At 36.9% G+C, this 19209-nt stretch overlaps 1 protein-coding gene across 2 annotated transcripts in view; it reads left to right on the forward strand.

Annotated features, from left to right (window-relative positions):
- The window catches only part of PLEKHH2 (pleckstrin homology, MyTH4 and FERM domain containing H2), a gene marked incomplete at both ends in the record, with an annotated part of 66409 nt that overhangs the window by 17164 nt on the left and 30036 nt on the right, over positions 1–19209 (forward strand). Inside the window, 11 exons of one of the 2 annotated variants that reach the window (XM_084234315.1) lie at positions 4888–5037; positions 6497–6580; positions 7211–7292; positions 9542–9727; positions 10990–11948; positions 14206–14281; positions 15706–15800; positions 16418–16562; positions 18241–18377; positions 18472–18582; positions 18705–18791. In XM_084234315.1, the coding sequence (XP_084090441.1) occupies positions 4888–5037; positions 6497–6580; positions 7211–7292; positions 9542–9727; positions 10990–11948; positions 14206–14281; positions 15706–15800; positions 16418–16562; positions 18241–18377; positions 18472–18582; positions 18705–18791 (2112 nt within the window). The remainder of the gene's footprint in view (positions 1–4887; positions 5038–6496; positions 6581–7210; positions 7293–9541; positions 9728–10989; positions 11949–14205; positions 14282–15705; positions 15801–16417; positions 16563–18240; positions 18378–18471; positions 18583–18704; positions 18792–19209) is intronic. The other variant, XM_084234316.1, reaches the window with a different exon arrangement.

A 19209-nucleotide genomic window follows, 5' to 3' on the forward strand; every position in this document is an offset into this window, starting at 1 on the left:
TTTTTTCTTCTAGATCTCTGAAAATTCAACTAAATTAAGAGTTTTCAGCTGTGATTTCCAATTAATCCTCCCCCTCCATTCCCTGAATTTTAAGAGAATAAAAGATTCCTCATTCCTGATTTAGGGGAAGCAAACAGTAACTGTTTGTAGCCATTAGGAGACAACCACTGATCTCATAAGTTAACAGGAAAATTTGTTATTTGAAGTTGTCCTCTGAGATTATCAGATGTAACATTATTTAATTCTCAATGTTACATATTTTAGACATACTGCTTTGAGTCATTACCAAAAAAAAAAAAGTGAGAATTACAAATCTCCAGAGTTTCTATATATTCTAGCAAAATTTGTAGATTTTTTTTGCCACATTTTAATATCCTTCACAAGGACTTTTTTTTTCCTTAAATACTTCATAATGAATCTAAGAGTTAATAGGAAATATAAATACAGAGCCGATGAATTCTCATGCACTGATCATATTGCTTTTTTTTGGCTTTTACCAGACTAAGTAAATGTTAACTTAGAGTAACTGAATCCTTTGCTGTCTTTAACAATTTACATAGGACTGTGGCCTATCTGCCCTTTATGTTGCTTACATTCAACTTGTCCTTTGCCCTTGAGCCATATTCTAAGACTTAAACTCTGTATCAACCAAAAAGCAATGTTTCACCTCTAAAAGTGGTAGTCTGCTGACACTACATTACACTTTAGCTTTTTACATTTTTCTCCTTTATATTAATGAGTGTCATAACCTGCATAGCTGTTAAATAAGTTGTCTGTAAAAATTTCACACAATTTTCCAGAGAAATTTGGATATCTTTATATATACTTAATGCTATAGTATATTTTTATTGATGTTGTTCACAAGTTTTGAAAGCAAAGTGCACATCAGCTCAGTACTACTTATGATTTACTTTTGTGAAGCAGAAAAAGAGCAAATAGCACACTTGGAAGATACTGATACCTAGGAATCTTTCTCAAATATCTGATTAGGTGTATATGCCAATCATTCACTGTAGTTTATGCTAACCAAAAGGGAATATATCATTTCTCCTGTAGAGGTCTGTCTTTTCCTTTTATCTTCTGGGGTTGATCCCTTGGCTATATTTGATTCAGACTTGGTAGAAGCTGGATTTGACGGTCACTCTGACCACTCATGTAGACTAATCTGCCTTTTTGTTAAGTTGGTTGTTATTATCCTAGTCATTTTTGATTCTTAATAAATGATTCTGCTTAGTCATCCTAACATCCAGGAACTTGTAATAATTTGCTTTGTTAGTGGAAATTTAACAAGTGGCAGTGTGCTGTTTCTTTATAGCTTCAATAAGAATGGTTCTGGCCTTACTACATAAGTTATGGAAATTATGCCAAAATTATTTCAAAATAATTGTGTTTAAAATGTCGCTAGACATTAGAATGATTAATTAACTTGCAGTGGAGTTTAACTGGAAAATGATGTAGGATTCAAAATGCTTTTAACAATTCCTTTCTTCATTGTATTTTGGAACAAACAGATATCTTTGCCATGCCATTGCAACATATATATATAAATAGAAAATTTCAGGCCTCCCTGGTGGCACAAGAAGTTAAGTCTCAGCACTATGAAGCTACCCACAGCCACTGCAGCACAAGTTCGATCCCTGGCCAGAGAGCTACCCACATGGTCCAGCAGACCTCTCCTGTCTTACCTGCTGCTCCCCTCAGAAGTGTATTCAATCAATCCGCCTTTTCTGTTTCCCACTCTGTCTCTGGTGAATCCTCTCCCAGAGGTTAAATAAATGGAAAAAGAACTGGGTTGTTTTCTTTATACTTGTGGTAAGAAGTTTTAAAAGTCTGCCTGGTTCTTCTATAGGCTTCTTACCTTTTCTGTTGACTTTATATCCATACTGATGACCAAGGGAGGCTGGTGAATCCTGTGGAACTTGGTTCTAACAGGAGCAGCTGGCAAATAAGTTGCCTGTAACTCCTTTGTAATCTCTCTCCTTAAGAGATTTTGCCACTTTTGCCAATTTTATTTTTTGCCTAGAAAGTGGTTCATCAAGCAGTAATGGTCACATTCAGTAGTTGCATGTGGCAAACACACAGCCACAGAGCTCTGACTGTAACACCACTTACAATGAGAACAATTTTCACGTTGAACATGTTTTTCAGAGAAGAGTACTCCCAATCATAGTTTTCCAGAACTGTAGCCCTTTCTTTTTTTTTTTTTTTAAAGAGGCATGTATTATTTATTTATTTATTTGTTTGTTTGTTTATTTATACAAGCACTGGGTACAGTCAGAAGCGCGGGAGGGTGAGCGAATTCACCAGAGCCAGAGCGGGGAGCAGAGCAGGCAGAAGGACCGAAGTACACTGCTGAGGGGAGCAGCGGGCGGCAGGAGAGGTCTGCACACCATGTGGAACCCTCCTCCAGTGGCCGGGGATTGAACTGGCGCTGCAGAGGCTGCGGGCAGCTTCGCAACCCAGCGTTCAACCGATGTGCCACCAGGGAGGTCCATAGAACTGTAGACCTTTCTTAAGCAATAATAGCACAATTTTATGACAGTCCAAAGTCTGTAGGGTGGCTTAATGTCAGTTGTCTGACTTAATAAAAGAAGACTGTAGGTATAGGCTTGGTGATTTTTATTTCTGTTCTTATTCAGTTAATTTGGGTTTGTTTGTTTTTTAGTTTATCACCTTTGCTCTGTCCTGGAGGTGAACTATGGTTTTGGACTTAGTCTCTGCTCTTCTCTCCCTGTTTCCATGGTAACAGAACACCCTGTGTGGAACTGGCTATACCATCTTAAAACTGACCCTTAGTATTTACTGTCCACCTCTCTGTCCTGCTCCAGCTGTTGTTTGCGACAGCATCTTGATGTTGATCTTGGCCCTGCACTTCTTGTTCTCAGTTCTCGCAGAAAGACTGTCTTATGTTAAAAATCTAAATCTTAAGATGACTTAAAATTATCCTCTGGATAGAATGTTTTTCTCCTATTTTTCTTGTTTACTCTTGTTTTTACAGTTTTCAGCCTCGTGGGAATTATTCAAATGGGGCATTTTTGGCATCCTAGTTGAGTTTTCATTTATGTAGTGAGCCCACAGATGAAACCTTGTATTCATGATTTAAAAAAAAAAAAACTAACCAAAACACTTCCTTCTGGAAACCCTCTTAGTCAAGTATTTTTGAATTTTAAGTAAGGATTCGTTATAATTTTTCAGAGGTACTATTAATAGTTTAAGGTTTTTCATTGTACGGCCTCCCCTGGTGGCGCAGCGGTTGAGCGCTGGGCTGTGAAGCTGCGCACAGCCTCAGCAGCACCGGTTCAATCCCCGGTCGCCGGGCGAGGGTCCCACATGGTGCGCAGACCTCTCCTGCCGCCCGCTGCTCCCCTCAGCAGTGTACTTCGTCACTCTGCCTGTTCTGCTCCCCGCTTTGGCTCTGGTGAATTCTCTCACCCTCCCGCTCTTCTGACTGTACCCAGTGCTTATATGAATAAATAAATAAATCTTTAACAAAAAAAAAAGATTTTTCATTGTAATTGTCATCTTTAACTTCTCATATTTTCACATATTTTTCTTCTTTGCCTCCTAGAACCTAAAACATTGCTAAATTACCTTGTTACCTATTTGGAGTCTACAGAATAAACATTAATATTGTATAGATTTCTGAGTACTTTATTTTCTTTCTTACTATCGTTAATGTCTCACAATCCTGTCTAAGATTTTGTATGAACAGATGCATTATGCAGAAAATCTAAACAGAGTCAATATATCTTAGGTGTTAAAATTGAGGAACCACTCAGCTCCCTTTTATCTTGTTCTGTTTTTTTCCAATTTCCTTACCACCTTATGCCACATGCGGCATGATTTTTCCATGTTTGCAGTATTTGAGACCTCTCTTGCTCACTAAGTAGTCATTTCTATGCAGGCAGAAAATGAGTGTTTTCCCATGCCCTGAAACAGCTATTCATTGAATATTTATTAAATGAGTGAATTAATAAATTCTTATTACATGCATTCTCCTACCTAAATTTTGACTCTCGTACTTTATTTTTTATGACTACATCACTTAAAAGAAGTATAAACATGGGCCTCCATGGTAGTGCAAGGGGTTAAGATGCAACCTACGAAGCTACCCGCAGCCACTGCAGTACGAGTTCAAGCCCTGGCCAGGGAGCCACCCACATGGCACAGCAGACCTCTCCTGACTTGCCCACTGCTCCCCTCAGCAGTGTATTTCAGTCAGTCTGCCTGTTCTGTTCCCCACTCTGTCTCTGGTGAATCCTCGCACCCCCACACCTCTGGCCTGTACCCCAGTTCTTATATGCATAAATAAATAAATCTTTTTTAAAAAAGTGTAAACATTAAGGTTGTTTTGCTTTCCTTTTTTCTTTCCTTATTGCATGTGTTTCTTTTTCATGTAAATTCAAGGTTTTTTTCCCAAAGTGTGTTTCAATACCAGCTCATCCAATCTAAGACTTATCTCACCAGTCCCCTTTACTTTCTATTCCTTCTTTGTTTAAAATATGGGAAAAAAAGAGGGCTGGAAACTCTGGCTCTATACTTGTATGAAGTACTTTACATATTATCATTGCCTTGGAGTACGCATACATTGCTTTTATGATAGCAGTATTCTGAGAGTCTTTTATATATTATTATGTACCTCAAATTTATTAACCCTTGGCAAAATAGTCTTTAGACTTTGTGATTATTAAATGCATTAAAACTGCTGCTTGGTATTTTTCTTTTGTGATGATACTTTTTTAGGGATCTATTTAACGTTAAAGTAAAATTGTGAATTTAATACTATGGTTAAACTGATAAAATTTACTAAGTATTTTAATTCAGTTTTAAAATACTTTGATAAATTAAATACATGCATCATTTTAATATTTTATCCTCTGAATATAGGTACAAGTTATGGAAGAGAAATTAAAAGCGGCTAATATCCAAACCAGTGAATCAGAGACGAGGTTGTATAAAAAGTGTCAAGATCTGGAGACTCTCATACAGGAAAAAGATGACATAATTCAAAACTTGGAGCTGCAACTTGAAGAGCAGGTTAGGAGGAATTTGATCATCAAAGAGTTCTAAATATGTGCATTCATGTATGCATAATCATAAAGATTTTAAAAAGTCTAAATTTCTGCATTTTGGTTATAACTCTTACTTACTTGGTCAACACATAGGATCAAACCATATTCATTACTAAAAGGTGCAGATAAAGTGGCATTCACTTTAAGTCCAAGGTGATTCCAGGACGATATCACAAATACTTTTTGAATGTGACAATGCTCCTTAACACTCAGACTAAAGAGTTTGAGTGTAGTGCTTAAGTTGAAAACACTTGGTTATCAGCAGGCATTTGTGTCTGTAAAATGTTTGAAAGAAGTCTTTGCCTTAGATCGTTAGGGTGTTGGAAATGTTTACAGAACATTGTATTTTAAATATACGTTTGATGCTAATCCTGCTTAGACGTGTGTACACTGATTTTGAACTACTTTATTCAGACTAAATAGGGTATTTAGTTCATCTTGAAATTTATTCGGAAGAAAAATTCCATTAGGGTTATTTACTTAAACAGTCATTTAGCATCATTTAAATATGATCACTATGAAATTGTTAAATTCTTTATTTTCAGCATTTTTTTTCATTACTTTGGGCATCAGTGTTTCTTGAGGTCAGTGGTTTTCAACTTTTCACCACCCCCAGAACCCCACTGCTGTGATTTATATGATAGTCACATTCTCAGTCGTTTTGTGACCATAGCCAGATGTTAAGGATGATAAATGTGTGGTAGAATTTCTTGAACTTTATTTTTTCTGGATCTTTTAAAACTAGTGTTTTTGAGGAAAACAAGCCATGCCCCTGAGGAGATTCTGATTCCTTTCTCCCTAATCTGGTTGATCCCTCTTCCATTGTTTTAAACTCTAAACTATTTCCAGAAATGGTTTTATTTTGTTGATAAATTCAGTGGATTGATTTTAGCCTATGATCTTTCAGAGAAAGATAATGACAATTGTTAAGACTAGAAAATTTTAGGGCCTCTCCTGGTGGCACGCAGGCAGTTGAGCTCTGCACTGTGAAGCTGTCCGCAGCCTCTGCAGTACGAGTTTGATTCCCTGCCAGCCATGGAGATACCGACATGGCGCGGCAGACCTCTCCTATCTCCCCCGCTGCTCCCCTCAGCAGTGTATTTCAGTCAGTCTGCCTGTTCTGCTCCCCACTCTGTCTCTGGCGAATCCTCTCACTCTCCCGCGCATCTGGCCCTCCCAGTTCTTATATAAATATAAATAAAATAAATCTTTAAAAAAAAAACTAGAAAATTTTACATTTGCCTTTGTGGTTTTTTATTGTTTCTGCTAGACTTTGTTTCTCATTATTTTTTACTCACTAGGTAATTTGAAGGTAGATGTTTTAACTTGGAAACAGGTTTTAAGTGGACTTTATAATTGTGATGTAATGTTTCCAGAGCAGTGAGCTTATATTTGAACTAAACAAACTCTTAATGTTATTTCAGAAACAAATAAGAGTACAAGAAGCTAAAATAATAGAAGAGAAAGCAGCTAAGATCAAAGAATGGGTGACAACTAAGTTAAATGAGGTATTTATTGCTATATTTTGTCTTTTCTTTAATTTTCACTTCTTTTGAATAGATAAGTCATCAGAATATGTGATCATTCTGAGCAAAATCAAATTTTGATCAGTTGGTGGTGCTGCTGTCTTTTGGTAAATGTGAGATAGGTGACTTTCATTTTAATGTCCAATGTATCTCTAAAATTAAAATTTTAATATGCTTGTGGTAATCAGTGTAAATAACCTCAATAAATTAGTTGATTTTAGTTCTCATTAGTTTTAAATAATTACAGAATTTGTGTGTCTCTCTCATAAAATTAATGTATTCAGCATTTAAAAAGTTACGTGTTATATGGTTTATATGACAAGTTAAATGATAAAATAATTTAGTTTAAATTAATTTTACAGTGGAAAAGAGATAAGGAATGAAAACATTTGAAACTTTTAGTTTTAGAAAAGTAAATATTGAAGCCATAAGCCATTATCTAGGTTCATAATCTATACTGATAGATTAATTTATACTAGCTTATTATCCTTTTGTTATGTGTAATTATTCTTTTGTTTATGTATAATTAGGTATTAACATTTCTTTTAAAATTTACTAATGCAGTTTAAAAATGGTACCCCTGTATAAAAGAATAACATGATGTTTTTTCAGCTGGAATTGGAGAAAAAGAATCTTCGTTTGATCAACCAAAAGCAAACTGAAGAGATAAGAACAATGCAGACAAAACTACAAGGTAGGAGTACTTTGGCTAAGCTAACTTGGTTGGATTTATTTGGCACAGAATTTTACTATTGAGGGGCCTCCCTGGTGGCGCAGGCGGTTGAGCGTAGCGCTGTGAAACTGTACGCAGCCTCTGCAGTGCCAGTTCGATCCCCACCGGCTGCGGAGAAACCCACATGGCGTGACAGACCTCTCCTGTCTCACCTGCTGCTCCCCTCTCAGCAGTGTATTTTATCAGCCTGCCTGTTCTGTTCCCTGCTCTGTCTCTGATGAATCTTCGCACCCTCCCGCACATCTGGCTTGTACCCCAGTTCTTGTATAAATACATAAATCTTTAAAAAAAATTTTACTATTTAGCAATAGAAGTATAATTAGTACAACCAAGGAACTGAATTTTACATTTTATTATATTAAATTTGAATGATTTAAATTCAAAGCCACGTGTCTTATTAGTGACAAATAATTCAAAGGCAGTAATAATAATTTGAATGTTTAATTTAAAAAAGAAATCAGTCATGTTATTTTCCATTTTGTATCATGGTCATCACTGAAACTCTTACAGCTGGAGTGTTTTGAGCAGGATTTTTCATATACATAAACTGTTTATGTTTTCCAGTCTTGGGATTACTTTTCTTTTTCCCAACTTGAAAGCTAAGGATGGAGGGTAGAGTTAAAGATAGACATTTACTCAATATCCTGTTCTGTTGAGAGTCATTCGTGTGCCCACTGAGCTGAAGGATCTATAGGGCAAAGTATGGGAGAAGGGGCCAGAGCTTCTATGCCTTCTCTGGGTGCCCCCACCTTCCCAGCACCTCCATGTGTTCACCAGCCTTAAAGCCCTTTTTGGTTTTTGGAGGCTTAACTACATGATCGATCCATTAATTCATAGGCTACTGGTGAAACTGAAAGTTCCAATCCTTTAATTGCCTGGTTTGTTCCCAACCACCCCCTATCCTGATGCTATCTAGGCGATTTCCAGAAATCATCTCTTTTTTTTTTTTTTTAGAAAGTTTTTTTTTTTTTAATAGAGGCATATTTATTTATTTATTTGTTTGTTTGTTTGTTTTGTTTATACATGCACTGGGTACAGTCAAAAGCGCGGGAGGGTGAGAGAAATCACCAGAGCCAGAGCAGAGAACAGAACAGGCAGAAGGACTGAAGTACACTGCTGAGGGGAGCAGCGGGCGGCAGGAGAGGTCTGCGCACCATGTGGGACCCTCCTCCGGGGGCCGGGAAGCAGCCGGGGATCGAACCGGCGCCGCAGAGGCCGCGGGCAGCTTCGCAACCCAGCGCTCAACCGCTGCGCCACTGGGGAGGCCCCAGAAATCATCTCTTAATATAAAATCTGATGTGGTTGAAACTGCTTGTTATGAAAACAAAAGATATCTTTATTGCTCTTATAATTTAGGAAATCCTAAGGTTTTGTGTGTGTGTGTGTGTGTGTGTGTGTTTTAGCAGCTCTGTGCAAGGAACCTTGGATGAAGACCAAAAAATATGTTTCTTATATTACACAATTTCTCTTCTATGTGGTGGAAAATAATTGGTCCCATAGTTAATCCAGAATTTCATACTTAGAATGAAAGTTTCTTTTTTTAGCTTCTCTGATATTCTTAGCTTGCAGTTCTAATCCTCATTGACAGCCTCTCAGATCTTGTTCCTTGGAAACTACACTTGGAGTAGAGAAAAAGAGATATGATGTGTTTATATAGCAGGATACTTTAAAAACATGTGCATATGTGTGTTTATTAGAATCATTGTGAATTAGTACTGTTAAGATAGGATCAACATGAGAGTATTAAAAGACTCATCTAAAGAAATACACCTGTAAAGATATTTTTACTCTCCTTATTTACCAGTTGCTGTTTGGTTGCCTTGGTAACTGGGACCTCAGTCCCTCCACCCCGCCCCCCCCCCAACTAGTAGCATGACTACATAGTTAAGTTTTACCAGTACCGACATTTAACTTTGCAGAAACTAGAGAACTCTAATTTTTATGGTTTGGTGTTTTTGTTTTCATTTGAGAACTATCTTTAAAGGGATTAGATATTTTTCTCTGTGCAGTTAAAAAATGTGTTGCACATTAAAACTTTGGCATGTTTAAAATGCTAGACATTGAGGATTCCATGTTTCTATAGGTAAAGGTGAACTTAATTAAGACTTTCTTCTGGTATAAGGAGTGTTTTGTCCAAGTTTTCATATGCATTTGCTCCATCTTTAACAAATAAAAAACTCAGATCTTGATGGTGACGGATGGTCTTGCAGAGGCTCAAGGGAAGAAGCCCTCGGCTGCCTCCACACTGAAGCTTTCAGAAGGCCAGCGCCTGAGCAGCCTGACCTTTGGGTGCTTTTCATCCCGAGCAAGGAGTCCTCCTCAAGTAGTAAAATCTAAGGAAATGAGCAAGATATCATCTAAAGAACTTGAGTTCACTGAAGGAAAAGATATAGAAGGTATTTACTGACTAGAGGAATTTACTTTGACATTTTAAAAAAGGAAAAATCATTTGCTAAGATTAATCCAAATATAGCTTAATTGTCCTTATTTTGTTCTTGATAGCTTGATGTTTAATGAGAATATTTCTAAAGAGCAATACAGCTTTTAACTAGAGCGTTTAACTTTGTGTTTCTAGTTATCGTGTTTTTTGAGAGTCTTTGTCAGTGTTTAGGAGAAAACTGACTTTTTCCTGCAGTAGGTAGAGTGATATCTAAATTTTAAATTGTTTTATTTGTACCTTCCAGGTGCTTGTTTTAACTGAGTTTCAGGGTAGAACTATGAATCTTCTATTCATTATTTACTTGAAATATAAAAAAACTAGTATTGAATGTGAACTTCATCAACATTGTAAATTTACGAAGAAAAAGAACACCAAGTAACAAATTAGTGACAGTTTTGACTTTTCCCCTATTGTTTCAGAGAGGAAAATTATACCTAACTGTTTAAATCCTAGACCTGTATGCAGATTTCTACCCTTCTTTTGGTCTTAAAACATCTCTGAATTATGCTTGGTTACACAACCTTCAGTCTGCATTTTTAGCTTATTGGTCATGAAGCTAACAGTAGAACAAAATTCTACCAATTTTGTTATAAATGAAAGTAAACCATATCTAAAGACATTTTTAAAGCATGTTATTCTTATTTTGAAAACATATTTTGTAGATATGATTAAACCAAAAGTGGAGCGAGGACAGCTTTTCTCTGTTTATATTTTTTTCATGGTTTGGCTTATTTCAAGTATTGAAGCTTGGGACCAAAGTTTAGTTTTCCAGCTATAGCTTTATACTTACTGTGTTTAAATTTACCTACTATAATTCTGCAATTTAATTGAAATAGGGTTGTCATTTTCTTTGTTTCTAAAATATAATTAATGGTGTTCCTTGGCACCCACCATCTTTGACAGAGAGAGTTGCCCTTTTGCACATTTTACTTCTTTTATTTTTCTCTCTTAGACTATTGTCAGCTTTTTCTCCAACAGGTTTCTTTGTAAAAAGCAGTTTAGTGGTGATACCATTCTATTGAATGGTTAGACCTCTGTGTTTTATATGAAGCTTTTAATTTTCAAACTTAGATTTAAAACATAAAACTTAAAAAACTTCAGGTAAATTAACCTTGTTCTCATTAAAATTTCAGTTTCTACAATGTGGTTACATAAAGGTAAATGTTCAGAAAGATTGTTATTAGAGGCAACTTGTCAATATGATGTATGCTTTTGTAGAAATGGAAATTCCAGAAAAGTCTGCCGATAATCCAATTCAAGAAAACAACCGAGGTCAGAGAATGTTGCCTCAAAACCCTGGTGTTTCAGAACAGAATCGGAATGGGAGAACAAGTTTTCTAACAGACGGTGGCATATCCCAGAATTCTGGGGCTCCAGCAAGTGACTGGAGTTCCGATGAGGAAGATGGGGCCAAAGGAAGAGCAAAGTCCAGGTACACATCCACCCTCTCCAGTCACACATCGGAGGAAGGGGTCCAGGACAGCCGAATGGGCAGTGAGACATACCTGACTGCATCTGATGACAGCAGCTCTATATTTGAAGAAGAGACTTTTGGCATCAAGAAGCCAGAACACAAGAAGCTGTATTCCTGGCAGCAGGAGGCACAATGGAAAGCTCATAATAGTTCTCTCGCAAAGGGAAATTCAGAATCAAGTCAAAAAGAGCACGATAGTTTCTCAGATGAACTGAATAAAAAGTTTCAGTCTCAGAGACTGGATTATTCATCTTCATCAAGTGAGGCCAATACCCCAAGCCCTATTTTAACCCCAGCTTTGATGCCAAAGCACCCCAACTCTTTCCCTGGAAAAGGAATGGTTTTGGGGCCTTCATCAAACTTGCCGCCCCCAAAGTTACGAATTCCAAATGTTTTCAGCATAAGTGTTGCGCTAGCCAGACGGCACTTGAGCCAGCCGCAGTTAAGTTCCGATAGGATGTTTGGTACAAACAGAAATGCTATAAGTATGATACGGCCACTGAGACCTCAGGAAACAGATCTTGATCTTGTTGATGGCAACGGTACGGACATTTCAGAAAACATGGACACTGGTTGTGACGATGGCCTGTCTTCCTATGACTCCCTGGAGTCCCCGTGTTCAGACGACCAGGAGACTGACACAGCAAAGAAGGCAGGCTGCAGCAAACCCCCAACTCCTCCCCTGCACCGCTTTCCCTCTTGGGTAAATCACATTGTTGTGTACAACACATGCGTGCTAGCTTTTTCTCCAAGCTCACTTTCAGGATTAACTTACTTCTATCCCTGTTTCTTTTCAAATCCAGCTTTGTTCTGACAATTCCCAGCTCTCTGAATTCCCCCTTTTCTTTCCTGAGTTCCAAATCCACTGAGAAATACACAAGAATAAAACAGAAAGGAGATCAAACAGTTACCTTTATTACCAATAAAATAATTATAGAAAATTTGTGGACAGTTGAATTTTCCATCGCTACATCTTGGAACTAGCTAAATTTATTCATCCAGTCCCAGGCAGCACTGGAGGACCTCAGGCTTCCTCCAATGAGGTCCTGCTTCTCTAAAACTTACAACTTGGAGAAAGAACAGATGGTTATTTCCTGCAGGCAGCTACTTCCCAAGAGAAAGTCTGAGAAAAGAAAGTGCTAGGCTTTGCATGTCCATTTTCTCATAAGTTTACCAGTTGCATTAAGCCATTCCTTATCCTGGAGGAGGGGAAGGTGAATAGATGGAAGAGATCAGGGCTGTTCAATTATAATTATGGATCCCCCTCCATAAGGAAGGAAACATCAGAGTGGGGAAGTAGAATTCCCCCTGTGTAATGCTTTTGATTGAATTCTGGACCAGGACATTTAACTCTTATTGGTCACCAGTTTTTGAAATTAATCACTTACTTAGTTGGCTTTAAGAGAAATTTAATTTCACTATTAATGTGCTTATAAACCATTGCTTTATCAACAACAAAAATCTTCCTGTGTACCTAGAATAAATTGACATTTCTTCTGTTGAAACACTGACCATTAATGCATCAATTAATCCATTAATTCTTAGGTATATCTGTACCACTAGATTAAAAAGATATTATTATATTTGAAAGAACATTAAATAATCTGTTTTGTAGATTTAAGTTTTCTTTCACATATTGGCATCATTTTTCCTTTGGTCTCCAGAAAAATTTTTGGGATTTACAGGATTTTTACAGGATTTTTTGGGTTTGGGAGTGAAGTTCTGCATCATCATCATCATCATCATTATTATTATTATTATTCTTTTGGTGACCAATGCAATTTTAAGCAAATTAAGGCAGTCATGCTTTCTAGTATAAATACAGACCTTGAGATGTATCTGCTCTTGAGTGCATTTACTTTTAATATTTTATTGGAGTGTCTATGTGAAGCTGGCTGCAGTTTATTACTAAATTCTGGATACTGTCAAATAAGTGGACATTACTGGCATGTGAATCTCTGGAATTCCAATTATGTTGCCCTTTGGGCAGTGAGAAGTTGAAATTTTGCTTCTTTTATTGTGTCGAGATTTTCAGAGAATTGGGTTAGGTTTTCCAGTTTATTTTATTTGGCAAACCATTTTACTACTTGTTCTTTGTTCAACTTGTCTTCTGAAGCTATTCAGTCCTGAAAAAATAGTATTGCTTTTCAGAAACCTTCTGGTAGATTGGCCAAGTGCTGAAGAGGACTGCCTTAGCTGCCCACCAGAAAACTATGTCCAGGTTAGAGGCATCACAGATCAGGGTATGATAATCTATGTGTTAGGAACTTCTTTTCTCATAGGGGGCAAGCCTGCTAGCCTTACCAGTCTCATTTTAGAGATTTCACTCAGAGACGAGAAAGCAAAATAACAACCTATCTTCGGAAGAAGTTATTACTATAAATTCCATCAAATTCATTTATAATTTGACCTCAGGTATTTCTTCTACTTCAATGATTTCAATGAATATTGAAATAAGAAGCACTTAATGCAACTCTATCTGTGATTTCTGACTTCAGATGTTTCTTTTTTCTCTAGTCATGTGAATGGTGGAATAGTAAAGGTAATATTTATGTGTAGGCAATGATTATGAATGGTTTCTGACTTTATCTTAAGCCAGTCAAGCTTTCTCTTTTTTTCCCTTAAACCGTGTTCTAATATGGTAGATTATTAAAGGTGCTGCTTAAGTATCGTCAGTGACTGTGAATAAGCTTTCTCTTAATTTTTTCCTTAACTCTTCAAAAGAATTTAAAATACCAAGTAAAAATTTGGGAACAAAGGTAAATAATGGAATGACTAATGGATGGAAAAAATTTTTGCAGTACTATTCACAGCAGCATATTTTAGTTGGCACTGACAACAGTTGTATAATAATGCTGTACTTGAATGAATATTAAATGAAGAACAAATGAAAAGCATGTGTATTGAAAATAATCATTTCTTTGCTTTAAATATCAGCTTAAATCTCTCTTTTACATTAGGAAAGCAGAATTTATGCTGTAGCCAAATCAGGTATTCGAATGTCTGAGGCCTTCAATATGGAGAATGTTAACAAAAGTAAGTGATCATTTGCATACTATGACACAAATGAACCCTGAGGACATGCTAAGCGAAATAAGCCAGTCACGAAAAGACAAACACTGTGTGACTCCATTCTCATGATACCTAAAGTGGTCAGATCGATAAAGTAGTAGAATGGTCTTTGGGGTGGGGGAGACTGGACAGAGAAGTAATTGCCTACTGGTAGAATTTCAGATTAGCAAGATAAAAAGGTTCTGGAGCTCTGATTCACAGGAGCAGTTAAGTGAACATACTTAACTGCTGAACTGTATACTCACACGTGCTTAAGATGGTAAATTTCATGTTATGTGTTTAGTACTATGTAAATGTTTCAGAAAATAATTATGTGATGCTGTTTCTTTTTCCTTTTCTCCCACTCTCTGAGTTGAGAACACCACATTGTGATTTTAGGTGAAAGGTTAAGCAAAGAAACAATAGTTTCAGCTGTCTAAATTGTAAAAATATCAGTCTCTGTGTTCCTTTTTTTCCAGAGTTTAAAACACATTCCTCCTTTTTCTTTCTTCAAAAAATTGATATAGAAGCAATGCATGCCCATTATAAAAAATATAACCCAGGGCCTCCCTGTGGTACATGGGGTTATGTCTCAGCACTATGAAGCTATTGGCAGCCACTGTAGCATGATTTTGATCCCTGGCCAGGGAGCTAACCCACGTGGCGCCACAGACCTCTCCTGTCTCGCCCGCTATGTGTATGTTCTGCTCCCCACTCTGTCTCTGGTGAATCCTCTCACCCCCTCCCCACACTTCTGGCCTGTACCCCAGTTCTTACATGCATAATAAATAAATCTTTAAAAAAAATAAAACCCAGCAACTATCTGAAGTAAATAAAGAAATTTTTCTGTGGTTCCTTCTACCAGCCCCCTCCTTATTCTACCACTAATCCTATCTTGGAGGAACTGATGTTCTATACCTTCCTGTCTCCTGTACATGCCGTTCAGGAAATACAGTTTAACCTTTCAATAGGAGGTTTGCCTGATGAAGGCTTAAGGCCAGCAATGTTCTAACACCATGTCAGTAACAGGGCCACGAATAATCTAAGAATATCTCCCTCGGGTGCTGCTCACTGAGTCAATCAGCAGGTGTTGATCCTCATTTCACCCAGTCTGAGCTGCATGGAGATGCCAAAAGAGTAGAAGCGATGAACCTTGTTTTCAAGGAGCTTACACACTAGTTGGGGCACTGGCAAACGCAAGGCGGTAATGAACCAGCAAGACCATGTATCATTCAACCTGTCAGTGCTGTCATCTGTAAACTACGTAATGAATAAATCATACGTATTAACCCACCCTCTCTTTTGGTAGAAATTTTGCTAATCCAAATTCCTAAGAAATTTGGAACTAGAACCTAAGTGCTAGTTAGAATGTTTTTTTTTTTAAAAACCATTTTTGTTTTCTGTTTCAGATTCTGTTGCAATGCTTTCATATACCTCACCAGGACTTTACACGTCTCTCATCTACAAGAATATGACAACACCTGTGTATACGACTTTGAAGGGGGTAACTCATCCTTGTTACTGTTAAGCATGTGGCTTTCTTCATGATGAATCTAGAAAACTCTTTATTCAAGCTCCAGATTCTGTTCTTGACATTTCATAGACTCTCTCCCTTTATAGGAAACTTTAGAAATTCACATTAATATATCATAAAATGGAAATGGAAAGCTTTGGTGAAGATATTTACTCTTATCAGAGTATTGGAAGTCTGTTCCATTCTTGTTATGCCCCATGTGATTGTCCATCCCGTCCACGGCTGCTAATTGTTTTAGGGAATCACATTCTTCATGATGTGATGAAAACTCCTACTTTAGAAAGCTCTTTGCTGCCTGCCAAGGTTCCTCTCCTTTGTTTGGAGTATCTAATTGAAATAAGTATTTTTTACTTCTATTTCATACCCAATAAGGTATTAACAACTTTGTGTTTTCAGGAATCTTTTCTAATTGACAAGTTGCCTTGCTGATAAGAATTTGGAATTTAACAATATGCCTTTGAAATGGCAAGATACTTGCTTGATTTCCTTAAAACTTCTTATTCATACTTCTGGTAAAATATACTGTGTCAAATGAAAGAGGTGACTTTGGAGATGGGCACATGGAGGATGTTCTTGCTTTTCTTTAGAAAGCGACTCAAATAAGCAGCAGCCCATTTTTGGATGACTCCTCTGGGTCAGAGGAAGAAAGTAGTTCCAGATCCAGCTCCCGGACTTCAGAGTCTGACACACGCAGTCGGAGTGGGCCAGGCAGCCCCAGAGCCATGAAGCGAGGTGAGAGGAAGCCTCGGGCATACAAATCCCAAATAATTCTGACTATTTAATGGGAATTTTATCTCCATAATAGGGTTTAAAAAAAATCAAAGGACTTGCTTCAAACCATAGTGAAAAAAGAATTACTAAGACTAAAATACTACTGAAATTGTGAGGTTTTTTACTCTGAATTACTTTAAAAATTACTACAAAAATTAAATGGCTTTAAATATGATTGTACAAATATTTTTTTACATAGAGCATAAGTGATATTTTATTTTATTTTTTTTAATAATAAATTTTATTGTTATATTCCCCATACAATTGCAGCCCCCCATTCTGACCCCAATCCCTCCCCTCCCGCCCCCGCCCCCCTAAAAGTGTCTCTGGTTCATAGTTTTTTGTTGATTTTGATTTTCACTTTCTTATAGTTATTCATTTTCCTGGTCCCTTATTTAAGTTTTCTAGATTCCTGCTATGAGTGAGACCATCCGGTATTTTTCTTTTTCTTTTTGGCTTATTTTGCTGAGCATGATCCCTTCCAGCGCCATCCATGTTGCTGCAAATTGCATGTGTTTATCTTTTTTGAATGCTGAGTAATATTCCATGGTATATATGGACCACATCTTCTTGATCCAGTCATCTATTTTTGGGCATTTGGGTTGTTTCCAAAGCTTAGCTATTGTAAACAGTGCTGCTATAAACATAGGGGTGCAGGTGTTCTTTGGAATTGATGTTTCTGTGTCCTTTGGGTAAATACCTAGGAGTGGAATTGCTGGATCATATGGAAGCTCTATGTTTAGTAGGTCCAGAAATCTCCACACAGCTTTCCACAGTGGTTGGACCAGTTTGCACTCCCACCAACAGTGTAGAAGAGTTCCTTTTTCTCCACACCCTCGCCAGCATTTGTTGTTGCTAGTTTTTTTAATATGTGCCATTCTCACTGGTGTAAGATGGTATCTCATGGTAGTTTTGATTTGCATTTCCCTGATGGCAAGTGATGTTGAACATTTTTTCATATGCCTGTTGGCCATTTGCATTTCCTCTTCAGAGAAGTTTCTTTTTAGCTCTTCTGCCCATTTTTTGACTGGATTATTTTCTTTGTTGTTGTTGAGTCTCATCAGCTCTTTGCAGATTTTTGTGATCAGTCCTTTATCATTAGTGTTGGGTGCAAAAATGTTCTCCCAGTTGGTGGGGTTTCTCTTTGTTTTTGTTATTGTCTCTTTTGCTGTGCAGAAGCTCTTTAATTTGATGTAGTCCCAGCTGTTTATCTTTGCCTTCACTATCACTGCTTTGGGTGATGTGTTTGTAAAGATGTCTTTGATTGATTGTACAAATATTAATAGATTAAAATAAGACACATTTTGACTTTATATCAATATGTTAGTGTACATATTTTAATCCTTGACAAAACCTACATTAGTTGACTATTGCATATATTTTGTATGTGGAAAAGTAATAGCTGGTAATCATGTCAAAATACTGTGTTCCTTTGAATTTTTTAGAGATTTGCTTGATAGTTCTTACCCTTTGGTTCTCTGTTTTTCAAGTTTTTCATGACCAAAGGCATGAGAATAAATCCAGCCCAGGAAGGCTTATGATGTAATGAATGGTTGTATTCTTTGGTAGAACTTATAACCAATATTTTGGTGACCTTATTATTAAATATTGACTTCATTCATTTCTTTCTTTTATCTAGGTGTCTCTCTCTCTTCTGTGACTTCTGAAAGTGATTACGCAATTCCCCCAGATGCTTACTCCACAGACACAGAGTACTCCCAGCCAGAGCAGAAGCTCCCTAAAACTTGCTCATCTTCCAGTGATAATGGGAAAAATGTAAACACTGAATCAGATTTTTTTTGGTTAATGAATCTGCTAGATTGAGCTTCCAAAAGGAAACTTAATTTTTAAAAAATATCTTTTTAATTAGGAACCACTGGAAAAATCTGGCTATTTATTAAAAATGAGTGGTAAGGTCAAGACCTGGAAACGAAGATGGTTTGTTCTTAAAGGTGGTGAATTACTTTACTACAAATCTCCGGTGAGTGGAAAGTGCTTACTGGTTGATTTTCTTCCTTGTAGAGCAATGAATCATATAAAGCATTTGTTAATCTTACTCTTATAGGTAATCACTTTCCTTTTGGTTTTCTTCCTTTCTTATAGAGTGATGTAATTAGAAAACCCCAGGGCCATATTGAACTTAGTGCAGCCAGCAGTATTTTAAGAGGCGATAACAAACAAACAGTTCAGGTACTTTTTTTTTTCTTTCTGTCTTTTTTTTTTTTTTGAATCATGCAAAGCTCAGTTAGTAATTATCCAAGCAAATAGAGAGAAGACTGGGTGATATATATTTTCTGTTAACTTTGGAATCAGTTTTGATGCCTTAAAAATGTGTGAAATGCCAGGATATCCTAGTTAAATCTAAAATGTAAGCTAACTTAATATTGGGAAACTCCTCACTACAGTTTCTATGCCCTATATCCCTTTACACTGTGCTTTGCCTATACTTAATCTCCCTACTATTTGTAGCAATCAAACTGTCAAACTATTTTAGAGAGAGTTACCTGATAAATTCCCAGTAAGATTTCAGTAATTTATTATACTGTTAAATTTGGGAATGTTTGCATTTTAATACAGAACTAAAAAAATGGTGGTTCTTCTATGAACT

Source organism: Talpa europaea (assembly GCF_964194135.1).
Source record: "Talpa europaea genome assembly, chromosome: 6".
NCBI lineage: Eukaryota > Metazoa > Chordata > Mammalia > Eulipotyphla > Talpidae > Talpa > Talpa europaea.